A 20,340-nucleotide genomic window follows, 5' to 3' on the forward strand; every position below is an offset into this window, starting at 1 on the left:
TATAATATGTGCATATAAAATTTGTGCGCACAAAGTAAATACAAGTATATATTCTGGCCTATGTTTATGGCTCAGTAGAAAAAGTACACGGTGTGCATACTTGAGGACCTTATTTTTGATTCTCAAAATCTACATGAAGGCCGTGCCTAGAGACGTGCATATGTAGTCTAATGCTCATGGCAGGGAGTCCTGTGAGTCCCTGAGACTTGCTAGGTAGCCAGTCAAATCGAAACAGTGAGTGCCAATCTCAGAGAGAGAGAGAGATTAAAAAAATAAAATCTACATACTGATAGACAAAGATGCTTGAATTTGACCTCTGGCCTCTACATGCTTATGTCCATGCACATGAACAAACCCAAACCTGCATATTCCAGAAGGTACACATTTCCTCATCAAATCGAATGATTACATTGATACTTTATTGGGTCTGTGATAGTTTGTTTGGTTAGCTGAAAATATATATGGTTTTCTTCGACTATAATTACATCCCACACATATGTCAAATGAATAGAAGAATTCGTGTACATTTTTTCCTTAGTGGTTAAGTTAAAGTGCTAAGGTGTTGTGGTGATTAAAGTGTGTTTGAGATGATTGGATAATTCCACTCGGAACATAGAGGTTTGGGAAAGCCACCTATTTAACAGATCTACCTGCCTGAGAGCTAAGAATTTAATTTTGTGTGAGATGTGGCACATACCACTCATTTCTCAGAAATCAGCAATTTCCCTAGCCAACTGATACTACTACATCAGAATTACTTAGGATGCCAAAGATTAGCATCTGTGCATGACATTTTTAAAAAATGTTTGTTTGCTTCCTAGTCTTTTTATTTTTTGTTTCTTTGATTTTGCCAGTTACTTAATGTTCATTTCATTTGCTAAGATGGGCAGAAGTGGATTCTGATTTTGAGAATTTCACTTTCTACACCTTACTGGATTCTGCTAACAATGAAGGCAGCCTCAGCTTAGAGCCTGTTTTCATTTCTTTTAGCATGGCATCCACTTTGATGGAGAGCTATTACAGAGATGACATATAGTTCATTAGTTATTAGCAAGACAAATCCCTCTATTCTCTTGATAAAAATAAGAGTCAAAATACTTTCTCTACTATTGATTTCTTGTCTAGAAAAAAAATGGAGGAGAATATTTCATGTCTCATGCAATATAGGCTGGGTAGCCAGGGGACAAAGAGTGTGGAACGTAGTTTTCTCGAAAGTTGGGGAGTTTCTTTAAAAAGCACAAAACAACCAAAAACACTTACTCATGAATCATTTGAAGCATCTTCTGAATAAAAGGCAAAAAAGGTTTAACATATATGTTGATTTATGTAGATGTTACATTTAATGCACAGGACTTAACTTAATGCAGACTAAGATTCAGAGGATTCCTTTTTTGTGCAGTCACTCTGACAGATAGATCTGGCTTTCTCATATTTTAAGCCATGTGACTTTCTATGTCTTGCTCATTGCTTCAGGCTCAATTCCTAAGCACGTAAAATGAGATTAGCAATTGTAACACACTAAACACACTATATTTGTGTGTGTGTGTGTGTGTGTGTGTGCTGTGCAGTCCACAAGGCATTTGTGCATGTGCATGCTGTTGTGCACCTAGGGAAAGTAGAAGAGCACCTTCAGTGTCCCACTTTATCTCTGTCCACCTTACTCCTTTGTGGTAGGGTGTATTTGTCAATGAATCCAGAGGTGGGCTGCCAGCCTAGAAATGTGAATATATGAAGTCCAGTGTATAGGTCATTTCACACTCATTTGCAATGTTCTTATATACAAATGTGTGCATATAACCTTATCCCACCAATTAAATGGAAGAATGACGTTGTCAAGCTGTTGGTTTGCAGATCAATAAGTTATAATTTACATGTGATTTTGATTAAAAATGGTTATTTCCTTAACTGTGGGTGTTGCGTGCAAATATAACACACATACACTTTACTGACAGATGCAAAGCATGTTAGTTGTACTTTCTCAAACACTCTGTGTATACTTTCTCTCAATTTTGGAAACAAAAAGAATATATGGTTCGTGAAGTGAACTTTTTATGTATGTTATATATGAAAACAAATCATATTGTGCTTTTAAAAATTATTTGTTTTAATTTTTTTGCAGACTAGGAGTTTGCTCTTCTTTGGTATTACTTTATTTAGAATACAAAACAAATTAATTCTGTCCAATGTAATTGGTCTCATTCTATCCTTTCAGAATGCAGGACTTAAAACAGTTTAGGTGAAAATTTAGTAAATAGCTTTGTAAACGCTGTGTGAAGATGGATTTGAGTTCGTGAAGCCTATTGATATGAAAAGCTATTTCAAAGAACTGATCCTTTATTTTCCAATGAAGCTAATTATCTTTTCAACAGAATAAAAGTCAGGCTATTTATAAATGCCATTTAATAAGAATTATTCTACCAGGAACTACACATTTAGCATTTTAAAACATTGCTGTGAATTTGTATGCGTGTGTTTGTGTGTGGTGCACATGTGTCTTGGGGGAATATGCTTGCAGAGGTCAGAGATTTCAGGGGTCAGTTTTCTCCTTCCACTGTGGGTTCAAGGACTCAAACTCAGGTCATAAGACCCATGTAGCATAAAGTTTACCTATGGAATCATACAACTGCCCTGAGGAACTTCTTAGAGCAGTCAAATACAGGATTCAAAGTTTTGAAAGTTTGAAGAAGGTCAGTTATGTTTTCTCCAAAGACTTCTATTTGTATTATAAAAAGCCCTCCAAATAGTGTCTTTTATGAAATGATTCCAGTCAACGTACACTCTAGTATGACTATTGAAAATATGACACATTCTGTTTGTTCTTATCTCTCTAGGTGCATATCTTTTGCCATATTTAATACTACTTCTGGTGATAGGAATTCCACTCTTCTTCTTGGAACTTTCTGTGGGTCAAAGAATTCGGAGAGGCAGCATCGGGGTTTGGAATTACATAAGCCCTAAACTGGGTGGGATTGGATTCGCAAGCTGTGTAGTAAGTTTCCCTCCTTGACATTTGCTCTTACCTGGGCTGGTGCGGATTGATGGAATCTTCATCTCTGTAAACTCCAAGTCGTTGTCTGTGCGATCATATTTTGGAAGCTACTGGGACATAGAGTGCTTACTATACAAACTTTCTTTGACTACTATGGACAATACCTGAATTTTATAACGTATCCAGGTATTTAAAAGTTCAACTTAGAAACATTGTTTGCAAGAAATGACCATGTGTTTCAGAAACAAATGTAAAATTAAGACTTAAACGTTAGGTGGAGTAATTGCACATTGCCATTTTAAGAAGAGTGACTGAGGACGCATGATGTGATAACATCCTTTTCTTTTGCAGGTGTGCTATTTTGTGGCTCTCTACTACAATGTCATCATTGGCTGGACATTGTTTTACTTTTCTCAGTCTTTTCAACAACCTCTCCCTTGGGATCAATGCCCCCTGGTGAAAAACGCATCTCATACTTGTAAGATATTTCAAATATATTGTCTTCTTATAGCTAACATTTTAAAGAACCATAAAGGCAAAGACTTCTTTTTCTGCTTTTTTAAATATTGTGGTGGGTGGAAACAAAACGTTTGAAGGAAAATCATAATAGACTTTCTTTTGCATTTGGAACAACCACTTTCTTTAGTTTTAGGAGCCTACAAATCAGAGGGATAAAGTCGACATCGTTTAATTTTATTGACTCTTTTCAGATTAATTTAATGCACTTAAGGCTTTAGGGCTTTAGGTTAAACGATTCTGCGAGCTCTCTGTTGTAAACCCTGAATAACCCGGGAAAGTCTCATATTCATTAAAATCTACAAAAGGGAAACATAACAGTGATTGAACTGAATTTAGTGTTTATATGCAGTTAGCTCTTCTGTCTTGGAGGTTTCACTTCTATAAACCTTAAAAAGTCAAGAACCATTTTCTATAGAATTCACCTCACTTCTGAACTTAAAATTTTTCTATTAGCCATATTGAAGAATGTAGAACATAACAAGTGTATCATTTTATTTAACCCAGTGTATACAAAATATCACCATTTGAACTTGACGTGTATTTCTTTGGTATCACAACAGTTTACATTGGTTTTCATGCAGCCATTTTTAAAATGTGGTTTGAATTTTGCACTACAGCGCCTGCCACTTCATATTCTTGTTTTTTGTTTTGTTTGTTTTGTTTTTTTTAACAAAACCTCTTTCACCAGCAGCTACCACATTTGACTGTGTAGGGCTAGTGTGTCTGATAATTAATGGTTCTGGGAGTGGAAACAGAAAGTATTTGTTTTAATTATCTCCCTGAGATGTTTGCATATAATTCTTAATACATATCAAAGAGGATACCTGTTTGCTGATTTTTACAGAGTTTTCACATTTTTTTACTGCTCATCACCAACACATTGCTGTTGTGAGGTTAATGTTTTCCTAGGAAATGGTAAGATCTGTTGTGGTTCGGTCTGCTGTTACGTATTTGTAATGTTTCATTCTGTATCTGAAGGTCTGGGTCTACGAGTAGTGACTTCTCGCACTTAACAAGCTTGTGTTGTGTAAACCTTGTTCCTTGATTTAAAACTGTTGGTTAAATAAAATTAGCTGCAGCCAGTTGCTGGACGGATCACAGGTAGGTGGGTTTGGAGTGACCTAGTTAGGGGTGGCGCGGAGAGATAGAGGGACAGCACAGGAAGCTGCCTTGAGGGGAGATGGACCATGAGCACACGGCCAGGAGAAACAGCAAGTATCTGGGGTACACTGCTGGGAAGGCAGCCAGACCAGCAGTCAGAAGAGTAGATGAGGGGTTACCCTCCAGTAATTGCTAAAGTCAAATAAAAAAAAAGTAGTCCAAATCTCATTTATTTGCAAGCTTAAATTGGTTGTACTAGAAAGAACTGGATAATGGGCTTGCTGAATGCATCCCAGTATTACTCATTACTCCACTATAATCGGAATGATAGCATTTTGTCTTTTTTTTTTCCCTGACAGATATTGAGCCAGAATGTGAAAAAAGTTCTGCCACCACTTATTACTGGTACCGGGAAGCACTGGCTATCAGCAGCTCCATCTCTGAAAGTGGGGGCTTAAACTGGAAGATGACTGGCTGCCTGCTGGCTGCCTGGGTCATGGTTTGTCTGGCCATGATCAAAGGCATTCAGTCCTCTGGAAAAGTTAGTATATTGGAATCCCTCCTGATTTTGCTAAGCACCATTTGTGGGTACTGTCAACCCCTTTCATCTATATCCCCAAATCCCACTGACAAATTGTTTGAATACTTTAGGCGTTTACAGATTAGCCAAAAGTGGTGCTTTAAAAAAAGTCTCTAAAAAGGGGGCATAAGTAATAAAGTGTTTTATAGAGACATTTAATATCATTGATATTATTTCTTCTTTCCAGCATTTAAAATCTGTTTACTTTGCTACTTATTCATTATCAGCTGCTTTCGTTCTCTTAGTACAAATTAGACCAGTCCTGGAAACTCCTGGACTGAGGAAGTTACTTTTTTCTGTTTGTTCATTTTTTTAATCATTTTCTTCCTTCAGATGTTGTGTTAAAAAGTAATTGCATAGTGAATATTCAAATTTTGAACTGTTGTGTGTTTCTTAAAGTTCTTGATGTCCTCAAGTGGTTAGAATAGTTCAAACCAACAACACAGTATAAATAAAAGATGGCAAGAGCATACCCTTCAGCCCAAAAACAAATTTAAAAACACTGAAAAGGACATCAGTGGAAGTGTGAAGTCTCTGTAGTTTGCTCTTTTTGTTTTAAAATGATGCACCGGGGACATGACTGCTATCCATTCTTTATTTTCAAAAGCATGGGAGTTCTATTCCTGCTATTGCCTCTGTGTTAAAGCCCTTTTCATATCTCAGCTGCCTCATAGCAAGAACTCAGTGTTGGCTCTTCTCGCTGGCTCCTGATGATGATGATGATGATGATGATGATGATGATGATGTGTGTGTGTGTGTGTGTGTGTGTATAGAAATATAATACATTTTCCTTTCAAAGGGTAACTGTAATCACTTATCTTTTCAATCTAACAAGGCATCATATGTAAGCATCAGTCAGAGGAGTGACAGTCAGATTACTCTCTATTATTATCAATGCTAAGAATAAATAATAACAAAAGCATGTTGAATAATGATAGTAATAATAAAAATTAAAAAAATAATAATTGGCATCAGCACAGGTGATTTGAGCAAAACCAGTATTAGGCACTAATGCTTAGAACATGTTGTTGCTGTTGTTGTTGTTGCTCTGGGAGCAAATACTTTCTACGTTACTTTACATAATCCTAAAAGCTCTAAGATGTAGTTACTACTTTCAGAGCCACTTTACTGATTTTTAGAAAGAGGCTAAGAAATTGGGCGATATCCCTAAATTTCATGAGAGATCAGTCTGAAGACTCAAATAGGCACATACATACCACGTTGATGGTAGTAAAATAGCCACGTGCCATCTTGTCTTGCTGTCCCCTGTCTTTACTTGAAGAGTCCGTGGGATGGGACACTCAATGCTGCTTCTGATGTTATTTATGCCCACCAAATGATGGCTTGGGAAGGGGAATGAGGGTGGCTAGAAGTTGGTCTAATTCACCTTTGCTTCCTGCTAATTTAATTTTAGTAGTAAATATTGGTGCCATTTTAGCCTGTAAATCACCATTGACATGTTCCCAGCATTCTATTTTTCCTGCAGTGGCTGCTATATTTATTTCGCATGCGAGTGGGTGAGCAGAATAGGTAACCCAACTAAGTGTCTTTAAATCTTCGGTTAAGTGTTAACAACTTAGTAATTTCAGACAGTGCTTTGATTGAGTGTAACTTGACTATGTAGGAGACACTGAAGTTAGAATATAAGTAAAGGAAGAAGCTCTTAAACCATGTCTGAGCACATGCACATAACTGCTAAGGTAATGTTATGTGGGAAGAGTCACCTCTGGACAGGCATAGCCATTTAAAAGCTGTCATGATCAAGTTCGCTAAAGTTTCCTGAATTTGGGTCTTCTTTAACTAAGAGAATAGTCTCTTCTTTTAAAAAACTACTAGTTTCCACTATGCTATATTTACAAGTTGCAATTGTATACATGTATGAAATCCAAACTTGGAGCTAGCACTGTGGAAGAGAATGTATGACAGTTCAAACTAATTGACATCTTTTTCATATGGAATATTTAACAATTCTTATAAGACTATTTGAAATTTGTTCTCAGTGATATTGGTGGTAGTTTCCTGTTTTCTCTTTGATATCATGTAATAAAAATGTATCAGTAGAATGGGGTATAACTTACATAGTACCTGTGATATACTAGTTCAGTGACAGACCCTTAGGGAGAAGGCAACAGTGAGGCAGAATTTGAAACATAGCCATGTTGTTTTGCACTCGATTCTCTAATAAAATTCAGTGTCTCTTTCACCGCACTATTTATACTTATCCAAAAATGATTTCATAATCCAGATGGGCCAAAAGCTAGTTGAAACGAGTGTTCGAATCAACACAGTTCCTTAGTGTGGAACGAAAAGAGGAGCATTATAAAGGATGGATGTAAAGCTCTGTATGTGCATTAAACAGCCAAGCAAAAGCCTGGAGAAATAGTTTCGCAAGTGCTGGATACAGGGTCAAGCTGAAGGCGTGCTCATGCAAATTGTCCTAAAGGAGACACTGCTAAGAGATGAGAATTTCTTATATAATTTCTCACACATGCAAATACACGCAGAGAGTGGAGGGAGGGATGCTCTTTGAAGCCTGAGTGACAAGAGTAGGATGCTGGTAAACTCTCTGGCCAGGTCCCGTATGCAACTGCATCACTGACTTCTTCTAGATTTTATTTTCCTGCTTTTATTATGGAGAAGAGAAACCATTGATCTTTGATCACAGTTAACATCCAGTTGAATAAAAAGGAGGCAGCATAGTAAAAAAGAACAGGACCATGACCGGATATCAGGCTATAGAGGAACTAAGAGTGATGATAAATCTTCAAACAAACAAAATCCTTTATGTTTCATGATGCTTGGTGTCAGTGAAATTGTTTGCCTCCACAGTGGACAGCTCAAAATTATTGTATATGGCTTAAAATTAAACATATGGTCTAAGAATATGTACTTCTTAGACTATACAAGGCTCATCGACACTATCTAGTCACTTTACAAATTATTGTGGCTTTGGCTGTGTTCAGAAGCTCTCTGTGCTCTTATTACCACATTTTATTCCCAGATTAGATGACTGAAATAAAATGCTCTCATCTTGCTTCAGCTCCAGGGTGACGTTCCTTCTTACCATTTCTTTATTACTGGTGTACTGCTCTGTTAAGTATGCTGCATACATTGTTTTCTTTATTCTGTCAAATGGCTTACGTGTTTTATCTCTAATTTACAACAAAGTCATTAAATTCAGAAGGAGTAACTGCCCAGAAGTAAGTACCTGATAAATGACAGGACTAAAGCCAAGCAACCAAGTCCCCCAAATATGATTTTTTTTCTGAGCGTGTCTTTCTAATAAACATTTTAATATAAAGGGAAAATCAATTGAGATTTTAATACATTTCCTAATTTCAGTAGTATCACAAAATGAAAATATCCTATAAAATATTTTGCTCGATAAACTGATCTTTCATTCAGGGTAATTGCAGTGAAAAGTATTGTGGTCAACAATTCCTAAGAGGCTTAAAATTAGCAAAGGAACATGTTTCACATCTCTATTCTAATAATGTATACCCAGATTGTATCATGGCCACGGTCTATTTATCTATTTTGCAAAAATATGGAATATTTTCTGTTTACCAAAACTGTTTTAATTCTAGAAATACAAAAAGAAACATAGCCTGAACTTAGAAAGTATCTATTCTAGTGGCAAGTGCAAACCACATATTGGAAGAAATAATTTCAAGTAGTAGTGTACAATACCAATGTATGTATGCACGAGATATAGTTAGCAATATACAATAAAGCTAATTTAGATAATAGTGTACATGGTCTATGGTATATAAGGGCAGATTTATTTGAATACTTATTAGTGATTTCATAAAACATTTTGCTATAAAATTAGCTATTTGTATAAATGTAAATTTGTGCATAAGAAAAATGTGGATATTTTGCTTAGTGCTTAATTAAGAAACATTCTTTTAACTCTTAGTATTTTAAATAAAGTATATAAGCCTTTATCTGCTTAGAGAAGAATACAGTTAAAGGTTTGGTATAATTAATAGTATTCACCTGTTTGAAATTCTGAAGTTTTCACATTTTAATTTGAAATATTTTGTTTTTTCCTTAATAACATATTAAATTCAAATTAGTGTATTTAAGGTCACAAATGTATATTGAACTAATAAAAATGGGAATAACTGGGACCAGATATTTAGAAGAGAAGGTTAAAATATTATATAATAGAGATACTGTATTTTAGAGAATGTGTAAACAAAAGAAACCTTACACTTTCTATAAAAAGTTATCTTTTATTTTATCTATAGTACTTTTGTGTACATTATTTATTTAAGGTACAGTTATTTTTGGGGATCCACTGTAAGCTGTGCACTGGTGAATATTGATCTTAATTGAGCAGTCTCTGTCCTCATAAAATCTATCGTGTAAGGAGCCTGCCAGATAATTACTGTATTAAGTATAATAATGGAGAGAAAGAGAACAGGCACGAGGCAGTTATTGAAATGATCCCGGGGTTTGGGAGGTTTCACAAAGTGGGTAACTGGGGAGTACTGCTAAGATTGTCGGATGGAAGTTACCAGAAGGTTCAGAGACAGGTCACTGTAGGCATAGAATCCAGCATTCATCAAGCCCAGAGGACGCTAAATGCTCCCCTGTGACTCTGACATAGAGTGCGAGGAGTGGGAGGGAGATAAAGCAAGAATTGTGACCTGGTTGCTGATGGACATTGACGTGTCTACAGAAACTGGTCAAACACTCGGCTGTTATATAATGAGCACTGAAAAGAATTGAAGATTTTTAAACAATTCAGTCAACAATAACATCAGAGTTCTAGAACACTCCATACAAAAGAGGTGTGGATGTTGGATTTGTGGGATGCGGACGGGAGCCAGCAAGAAGAGTCTGGAGGAAAGAGGAACAGGAAATGCACTGAGCGTCAGAAAGGTCTTTCAAGTCACTTATGAAGCAGCAAATTGAGTTTGATTTAAAAATGGGCAGAGAAGATTTCATGATTATGGTAGCCTCAAATTCATGGAGGGCTATGATCGAATGAGACCCAGGGACTTTGCAGATTGAAATCATATTATCATAGCAGAAGACAATCAAAGATTATTGGAAAGATATCTGTTTTTACTAATAAAAATAGATTTATTCTATCAAAATATTGATTTTAAAACATTGGCTTTCTGCACATAAAACTAACTTCTTCCTGATATCTTCAGCATGTTTAAGCATGACTTTTAGAGGATGAACTACAGAGGAACATATATGCATCTTGCTTTATATTGCACGGTCTTTACAGTTACTCAACAAACAGTTACTTGATTCACACACTCTCTACTCCAAGGCTCTCCTACTTTGAGAATTTCCCCTCAATTCTCCCAGCTCCCCTTCCTTTCCTTGTTACACACGATCATGTTGTGTAGCTGTTCTGTGTCTGCAAGTGTTTTAGGAGTTCAAGAACTGGTAGTGACCCAGAAAGGTATGGTCTCCATTCCCACAGAGCTTATGAAACAACAGAGTGAACAGAGTGTGAGAAAACTCAAGTAAGGAAACTTTTGCAGGGCTACATGACGTCACAGACAAAACCGCACCTAATGGTTACATCTCCAAGGTGATATCACCTCTACTTTGGCAGAAGTGACAGCAGATGGTGGATTCAGTTTGGAAATAGATATCTTGGTGGTGCTCAGGGTGACTTCTGGGTGAAGATGGCTCTGACTAGAGAAGAGAAGCAGGGAGTATGCTTTCGGGCAGTGGCTGACCATGCTGAGCCTACCAGGTGGCAACAGCTTCGGGACCTGAGCTCTGTGGGCAAGAAAACATTAAAGCTTTGCAGGGATGAGGGGGCAATTAGCAATTTGCTCAATGCTATTAGAAACACTTATGTTGCATTTAGCAGAAAACAGCACAGCCGGGATGCTGATCTGGAAACCATGAGCATATTGCAGACTGTCTTGGAAATCTATGCATCTTTGACTTCAGTACCTGGGTGACAAAGGCCATTTTCTGAAACGGAGGGGCCACAGCTTGAAGGGAAATTTCAGAAGTTTTCTTTTCCAGTGAGAAAGTTTTAGACCTATTAGACAGCCCCGTGGATATTTCAAGAAGATAGTTAATGCCCGAGCAAACTGTTTCCTCTGGGTAGCAGCAATTTCTTGAGTTCCTCAGAGGCAAACATTGCAGAAACAAATAGTTAAAGGATTTACAGTGAATGAGATGCATAAAAATTAGTACATTGGGAGCTTTACGGATTCACCACACATTGCTCAAAACATGTGTGAAACATTAACCAAGACTTGTTAGGAAATTCATGACATTTCTTTCCTAAACATTGCTTTTAAATATGCATTACAAACAAGCAGCACCATTCATCCTACGCCATGTTTCTGTACTTAATGGAGGAAAAGTAACTCAGTGCTTTTCTGTGCAGGCACACAATGAATTACTATTCAGCCATTGAGTAGAATTCAATCCTGCTATTTGAAGCAGCATAGATGGAAATATTTTTTATATTTTAAAAATTCTGTATACACACACACACATATGCACACGCACACACACTTACACACAAAGTATATTTTATTCATCTAGTAGATGGAGTGAAGCTCTGTCATTTACAGAAATATATGAGGAGCATAACTTAGGTGAGGTAAACCACTAAGAGAAAGACAAATTTTAAGTGCTTTTCTGTCTGGATGCTAAAGAAGTCTATAACATGAAAGTAGACGGCACAGTAGTCGTTATTCTAGAGGTGGGGGAGGGAAGAAAAAGATATTAAACTGTTGGACAATGGTACCCAAAAGACAAAAGAACACAATCTAGCATTTTGTCCCACCCTGGGGTGGGTGGATAATGTTTAGAACATTTTACTGTGCACCCTAAAATAAGTAAAAGAGAAGAATCTAAAGGTTTACATCAAAATGTTAATCGTTTTAATATTGTTTTTAAACATTTTATACATGTACTGAATTATGCTGCACCCCGTAAATATATACGACAATATGAATCAGTCTAAACAAAGTTTTTTTTATCTCTCAAATAAGATTTTAAAGAAGGCTGAATCCAGAACAATCACCATAAAAAATTGACTGTAGGAGTTGTCATCCACAGAGTTAATCGGTGGCTATCAAGAGTGTAGTTTTAACTATCAAGAATGGTCACTAGTCTGTCTTACCCATTGCCATTTCTCTTTGTTTGCAGATCATGTATTTTAGTTCTCTGTTCCCCTACGTGGTACTTATATGCTTCCTAATAAGATCTCTCCTTTTAAATGGTTCAATTGATGGCATCCGACACATGTTCACCCCTAAGGTACGTACCTTATTTTCCCTTCCATTCATGGTAAAAATGTCCCCATACCTATGCTTAAGTGCCAATTGTTTTAACATCAACACATTAGATTTCTAAAATACAGTATGTTACCCACTCCAGAAAAGTGGTTTTTCTGTATTTCCAGTCGAACCTACTTCTAATTTTTAAAACCTACCATTCTGGTTCACAAGTAAGAATGTCATTATTTAATATTTCAAAATTCAATCTCCATAGGAAATATCTTATAGTTTTTACACTGATAAATTTGGGAAACTTTGATCAACATTCACCCATCACCCTCTAGTTGAGGACTTCACATCCACCTTGAGTAAATAACTGATCATTTGAAACACCAACAATAGCATCTTTCTGCTAGGAGAACTAAAGAAAATATTAATTTCCTGAGTGTCAGCAGGTTACCGATAATCTAAAATCCACAGGCTCTAGGGAAAGATATGACTCCTTCCCGGAAAATAGTTTCATAGAGAAGTAGTGTTTTCTGGGGAACATTTTACCCCCTCTTGAGTCTTAGTTATAATAGTTTGCTTGGGAGTTTTTATACACACACACACACACATATTTGAGGAAGATTTTCTTTAGCTTCATAGAGAGTAGGACATTCATACCACTATTCTATAAAGTAGATCTAAGTTTATTCCTGTGTATCTTGACCCTGGTTACTCATAAAAAAACAAAAACAAAAAAACAAAACAAAACAAAAAAAACTTGTATAGTTAATCATGCCTTGTTATTTTTAACTGAACAGAAAACAGAAATAGGTTTGGGAGTGTAAGTGTTTTTGTGATTCACCAAATGAAGGTATCGGCTCACCATTAACTTGTTAAAACTGGTAAGGAAGTCACGAGACGCAATCCAAATGGTTGAGACACTGGAGGTTATATGAAGGATGAATGTGGATCTGGGGTGGTCCTGTAAGCAGGGAAGCAGAAGGGATTAGCTTCTGTGGAATTTTTTTGTCAGCTGCCTTGTTAGGAGGTAAAAGAAGCTGTGTTCTTTGCATGTCTGGCTCTGAGTTTGTATTCATTTTGTAGGAGCAAAAATGCTGATGTGGGCGTCTGGTTTTCTTCTGTCGTTCAAAAGTGCTCTTTACTATTTGGTGCCCTTGGGAACTTCCAAAGAATACTGCTTTAAATTCATACATTTCGGCCACCTTAGACTTAAAATCTGCTTCAAACCTTCCATACTTAATAACCCAGACTATTTATATTCAGAGCATTGGAGAAAATGTTTCCTGAGTTCAATGTAACTCATTCTTCTGGGTAAACTTCTAAAATCTCCTTTCTAAGCTCACAACTGGTTCTCACGTGGTTCTTCAGTCTGATTTTAGTATGTACTTTAGAACTTATGTAACCTTTTAAATGAATCTAGCATTTAAAGCATCAGCATAAATCAACATTTTTAGTTTGGGTTAAGGATCCATATTAAAATTCTGGTTCTTTTCTTCCTTTTCTCTTCCCTTCCCTTTCTCTCTCCCTCCCTTCTTTCCTTCTTTATTTTCCCCCTCTTTTCAGCTCACTTTCCAGTTACCTTGATGAAATAGTGCTAGTTTACGCTAGGGCAGTGGTTTTCAACCTGTGGGTTGTAAACCCTTTGACTAGCTTCGATCTCCAAAAATATTTACATTACGATTCATAGCAGTAGCAAAATTATAGTTTTGAAGTAGCAACAAAAATAACTGTATGATTGGGGGTCACTATAACATAAAGAGCCGTATTAAAGGGTTGCAGCATTAGGAAGGTGGAGAAGCACTGATCTAGGGTGACACTATAAAAAATATAATAATTATAACATAATTTTTGTTTGTTTTCAGTCATCCTTGATGGTCTTGAACTTAGTTCAGACTGGCCTCAAACCTGTGGTCTCCTGTTTCAGCTTCCTAGGTTCTGGGATTGTGGGCATGAGTTACCATACTTGGCTATGTTACTTTTAATTCACATAGGGAGGGGAGAAAGTGACTAAGCACACAGACTACCCAGAAACAGCAAGTGGAAATTCAATTGTGATGTAGGCTAAATGAAATCTTTGGAAATGTCTCTTTCCTGCCATCTAGTGGTTAACCTTATAATAGACCGTTCAATGTATTTGGAATTAAGTGTCACAGTGATACAGAATAGGAACATAGAAATACTCCACAACAGCATGTGAATATTAGTTAAATATTGCTTAAATTATGAATACAATTATTATATTTGATAATAATTCATAAATTATTAAAAAGAATTAAAAACTAATGCCAATTAAAATTAACTGAAGCACTAAGTCCCAATAGCTGAGGAAATGTGGGAGTTTTAGATGTCACATGTATTGCTATTTATTCCTGCCTCTGACCTGGTGGGTATGGTTGGTTTAGCTTCTCATCTTTACAAAACCTCACATAGCATATTCAATAACTACATGGGCTCGTGTGAATATTAACCAAGGAAAAACATTGAAAACTGTTTATCTGAGTTTGCCTTTTACAGTTTGCAAACACTCTATATTGGACAATTAGAATTTGGCTGATACTATGGAGATGATTTTGCTTTTACAGTTTCTATTGGAAAAAGCTGAATTCAGAGGACTACCATGTGACCAGGCTTGCTCTTTTATTAAATTACTTAGTGGCAGCATGATCTGAAATGTGGTAGATTTCATATCCTTAGCATTGTCCCTTGACATTACCCTCAATAAAGACAATTTGACCTTAATGTTCTAAAGAGAAACAAATACCAATTAGGCATTGTTTTGTGACTAGAAATGAATTCAAATATCTACTGAGGTCCATGTCATCTGGACATAATGACAATTATGTCTTTAACTCTTTTATTGCATTCTGGAAAGATTTGATGACTTTTCAGAGAAATAAGGCACTTGGAACAAGTAATGGAACTGTTTACACATTCAGAGCACTAATGAGGCCATAGACTTCCTTCTGTTCTCAAAGAAGTGACTCTTCTTAAAATGAATGAACAACACAAATTGACAGGTATAGTGACAGCCAAATCCTACCAATTATATACTGGTTAGCTCCATTATCAGATTTTCAGCAGAAAACTCAAAATTGGAGAGAATGGCGAAGTGAAGGAACTCTTTCATTTGTGCTGGAAATTGGTTTATTATGCTTTGGAGAAGACAAAGAAGGATATATAATGGGGAATTATCAAAGACTAGTAATTTCTCTGTCATACTCTTCTCTGATGATTTATGAGAAAACACTGACAAATTCTTCGCCAAGTAGAAGACTTCCATATAAGGGCTAGATAGACACTCTTTCCTGCTGCATTCTTAGCTGCTTTCCTAGAAAATATAGTTTTTAATAATTACTTATTACACCATTTTATATAACATTTAGGCATATATACATATATATATAATACATTCATATTACAGTGATCTAACTCCATATAACAGAATTTCTCAGAACTGGGAATTTATTGCTGATTTCTGTTCCCTTCAATTTCAAACAGCTTGAAATGATGCTGGAGCCCAAGGTTTGGAGAGAGGCAGCGACTCAAGTCTTCTTTGCCTTGGGTTTGGGATTTGGTGGAGTCATCGCGTTTTCCAGTTACAACAAGAGAGACAACAACTGCCACTTCGACGCTGTCCTCGTGTCTTTTATCAACTTTTTCACTTCAGTCCTGGCAACACTGGTGGTGTTCGCAGTTCTGGGGTTCAAAGCCAATATCGTAAATGAAAAGTGCATTTCACAGTATGGATAATTAATCTCTACTAGCATACCAGGTCATAATTCTCTAGAAATTATGGATCAAAGAACCCTGGTGCTCATTCTCAATCTGTTTGTACTTTTCAGAAATTCTGAGATGATCTTGAAACTTTTGAAAACGGGAAACGTTAGTTGGGATGTCATTCCCCGTCACATCAACCTTTCAGCTGTCACTGCGGAAGATTATCATGTAGTTTACGACATCATTCAAAAAGTGAAGGAGGAGGAGTTTGCTGTTCTCCATCTCAAAGCCTGTCAAATTGAGGATGAGCTAAATAAAGTTAGTAGGCCATGTCTGAGCAGTTGAAGAATTATCATTTAATTAAAGTAATTTTCATCTGAAGACTTCTTTAGGAAAAGGGATTGCAAAAGGCCTGGGAATGCAGTTTCTAAATTCCCTAAATTCTAAATTTCTAAATTCTAAATTCATTTTAATCAATAAGGAATTGGGGAAAATAATTAATGTTCTTCTATTGGTTGCTACTCTTTGCTTATATTGCTAAATAGGAAGATAGAAATTACCCATTAATCATTTTGAGTAGGACAGTGAACTGTGCCTGAAACACACAGATCCCAGAACAGAGATACCATACTATGGTTAAAGCCATAACTAATTTTGATAACTTTGAATTCTAAAGGAAAATATAATTTCTAGGTTTTCATAATTAAAACAATAATCTGGTATCTGATAAATTAGTGAAATAGCACAGTCACTTGGTTTAGAGTTTTGCTTTATAATAAGGTGTGTCACTGTGTGTGTAGTGTGTGTGTAGAGTATGCATGTGAGGGTATTATCTCTTGTGGGCATGGGTAGAGAGGTTACAGACTGTCAGATGTTTTCATTCATTCTTTTCATTCTTTGTGGCTTGAGACTGGGTCTCGCTATGTGCCTGCAACTTGACACCGAGATTCACAGAGACTGCTTGTCCTGTCTGTGTGTGCCACCAAACCCTCACCTTGTGCTGAAGTTATAGACAGACGGCAGCTGGCCCGACTTTTACAAGGGTGCTGGGGATCCGAATTGAGATCCTCATATTTGTGTAGCAAACATTTCCTTCATTGACCCATGGCCTCATCTTTTGATTAAAATGTTTTTCTCGTGGACAGATATTAATTGTACACAGTACATAAGAACAGATTTGTTGGGGAGTTTTATCCCTACAATGTCTAATCCTCTTCATAGGTTTTCCTGTCTTTTCTGTCCCTGGCCACATTGTTTATTCTTTCATGTATATGAAACTTCATATATATATATATGGTTATATATATGTATATATATGAATGTATGTATATATGTATATATGTACACACAGTTTAGGATCCAGGAATTCGAGAAAACATTCTAGGTCAGTCTTCCTGAAATTCATTAATCTGTTTGATGTGATTATCTCCAGTTCTCCCTACTTTTCTGGAAAATGTGTGACTTTGTTCTTTATGGTTAAAACAATTCCTGTCATGTATAGTTAGGACATCGTAGCCACCATTTCTTTGTTGAGGGACACCCTGCTTGGTTCCATAATTGAGCTGTTGTCAATAGTTCTACAATAACTAATGTGCAAGGATGCGTGAGATACGTTGATTTGGAGTCTATGAGTGAATGCCAGGCATGATACAGCTGGACTTTACTGTATATTTGCTTCATTTTGGCGGAAAAATTCTTAATGGTTTCTATGCAGATTGGGCTCGTTTCATTCCTACTGGTGGTGGATTTAATTCCCTCTCTCCTCAATCTCACCAGTCTTTGTTGTGATTTCTTAATGACTTGATTTCTGACTTGAATCAGAGGGTATCTCAGTATAGTTTTAATTTTCATTTCTTAGATGGGTAATGAAGCTGAGCCACATCTTTTGAGAAATACATTTATTAGTTAGCTTATTTATTTCTTAGGCTGCTTCACTCTTGTTATATAGTAGCTGATGGTCTTTGTACATTGTGGATATTAATCATCGATTAGTTGGATGGTTAGCAGGCTATCTCTCATCTGTAGCCTATCTTGTCACTTGATTGTTTATTTTCTTATATAGAAATTTAACTTCATGATTCCTGTTTTCAGTTGTTGGCATCATTTGGTGTGCAAATGGAGTCCTATTTAGAAAGTCTTTGCATGTACCCATAATTGATGTGTTTCTCCCAACATTTTTCTCTAACAGCTTCAGTGTTTACGAAAGCTACCACATTAACCCCAATTTTTCTTGAATATTAGAACATAGGCATGTTTGATTTGATAAGATTACATATAAAATGGATATTTTATTAACAAATGTGGGTTTTTTCACTAATTTTTTTGTTGAAAATAATACAATACATCTTGACCACAGTTTTCTCTCCCTCCACTTCTCCCAACGCCCTCTCTCAAGCTGCCTCACCTCTCCCCTAGATTTACTCCCCTTCAGGTTTTCTTTTTAGAAAATAGCAGGCCTCCAAGAAATTACAATCAAACAGTATAAAATAGGACAGAATGTGACAAGGCAAAAGCTCGCATATCCAGGCTGGCGAAGGCCTCCCAGCAGGAGAAAAGCTGTGCTTTCATACAGTGCATTCTAATCACACTTTTTCCTCCGTGAGCCCCTTCCAGCTCATACCCACCTCCCACCTTCCTGACCCCATGCTCTTTCACCTCTTTCTAATGAGAAAGCAAAACCAAAAGCAAACAAAGAGACAAGCAAAACACAGGCAAACCAAGGGACCGAACAATGTGTTTCTTGTTGTTTCTCTTTGAAATGGATTCTTTTTATTCATGGTTGAAAATTGACATTCTATAATTCAGGAATTCCTTTTATTCTTTGCATTTTGTCATGTTAAATGTTTATTCTTTACATTATGTTTTCTTTATTCTAATTAACTAAGCTACCTCATAGGCCAGAAATATTTGCATACATACATACATACATATTTTGTTTGGCTTTTATTACAGCAAATCAATATTTACATTTATAAGCCCTAACAAAATTAAAAATACCACATATTTATGAATGCAGTATTATTCTAGGATCTTTGAAATAACAAGCAATGCCATATATTTGTGTATTTTGTTTATCAATCCTGAAGTATATTTCAGTCTTTGGTTACTCAATATCTGGGTCCAGGGCATGAAAACATGACTTACGGAATAAAGCATGTGTTATTTCCTTGTAGTAGCTTTGACCTTCACATAATGCTTTCCCCACCTTCATTGATGAGAGGCATCTCCTGCTCTTGCTCTTGATTAGTGCTGCTCTTTTCTGTGTTCTGCAGGCTGTGCAGGGCACTGGCTTGGCTTTCATTGCCTTTACAGAGGCCATGACACATTTTCCTGCATCTCCCTTCTGGTCAGTGATGTTTTTCCTCATGCTGATAAATCTCGGGCTCGGCAGCATGTTTGGAACCATTGAAGGAATCATCACTCCTGTTGTGGACACATTCAAAGTGAGGAAGGAAATACTCACCGGTGAGGTTTTACTCTTGGCTTCAATGCAGCACATTTATGTGGGTGAGATGTTAGAGACTGCAATTGGACTGTTACCTCTTGGATGTTATTGATATCTATAGGGTAATAGATTATAATTTATAATAATACCATTGTTGGAATAATTATTTTAGTGTGTTAGTTTTTTTTTAAGGACAGAAGATATAGTTAATATAAGGTACATTTACACTTCTTTCTTTCCCAAAACGTGGTTTGTTTTTCTGTCCTCTATTGGTTTCTTATTGATTGCTGTGATAAAACACCATGTCCAAGGGAACTTATGGAAGAAAAAAAATATAATTTGGGTTTGATAGTTTGAGTGGATTAGAGATGATGAGGGAGCAGGCAGGCAGGCCAGCAGCTGAGGACTCAAATCTGGATCCACAAAGAGGAAGTAGAGAGAGCTATGCCTTGCTGCTTTTTATTTTATTCATCCATGTTTAAAGGGGATTGAGACATGTAATATAGTCATTGTTTATTTATCTCAAGTGCCAGGAAGCCTAAGATTATGGCTTTAAGTTGTGTGGAGAAGTCTCATGGTTAAGAATGTATCTGTAAGTATACAGCGAATGTCCCTGAGTTTATGAATCTATTTCTTAGATGTTAAATAGGAAACAAGTTTTAAATAGTACTTCCTAGTTGTTGTTTGGATAATCAGAATATTCAGGCCTATACCCATCACTTCACTTCACACACTCAAGCTGTTTACGCAAGATAAATAT

General features: G+C 36.4%; 1 protein-coding gene across 2 annotated transcripts in view; it reads left to right on the forward strand.

The window, feature by feature from the left end:
- The window catches only part of Slc6a15 (solute carrier family 6 member 15), a 54,182-nt gene that overhangs the window by 23,424 nt on the left and 10,418 nt on the right, over positions 1-20,340 (forward strand). For both annotated transcript variants that reach the window (XM_039078522.2, NM_172321.3), the window contains 7 exon segments: positions 2,832-2,989; positions 3,341-3,467; positions 4,969-5,150; positions 12,339-12,449; positions 15,917-16,158; positions 16,261-16,453; positions 19,408-19,600. In XM_039078522.2, coding sequence (XP_038934450.1) covers positions 2,832-2,989; positions 3,341-3,467; positions 4,969-5,150; positions 12,339-12,449; positions 15,917-16,158; positions 16,261-16,453; positions 19,408-19,600 — 1,206 coding nt within the window.

The sequence above is a fragment of the Rattus norvegicus genome, chromosome 7 (assembly GCF_036323735.1).
Source record: "Rattus norvegicus strain BN/NHsdMcwi chromosome 7, GRCr8, whole genome shotgun sequence".
NCBI lineage: Eukaryota > Metazoa > Chordata > Mammalia > Rodentia > Muridae > Rattus > Rattus norvegicus.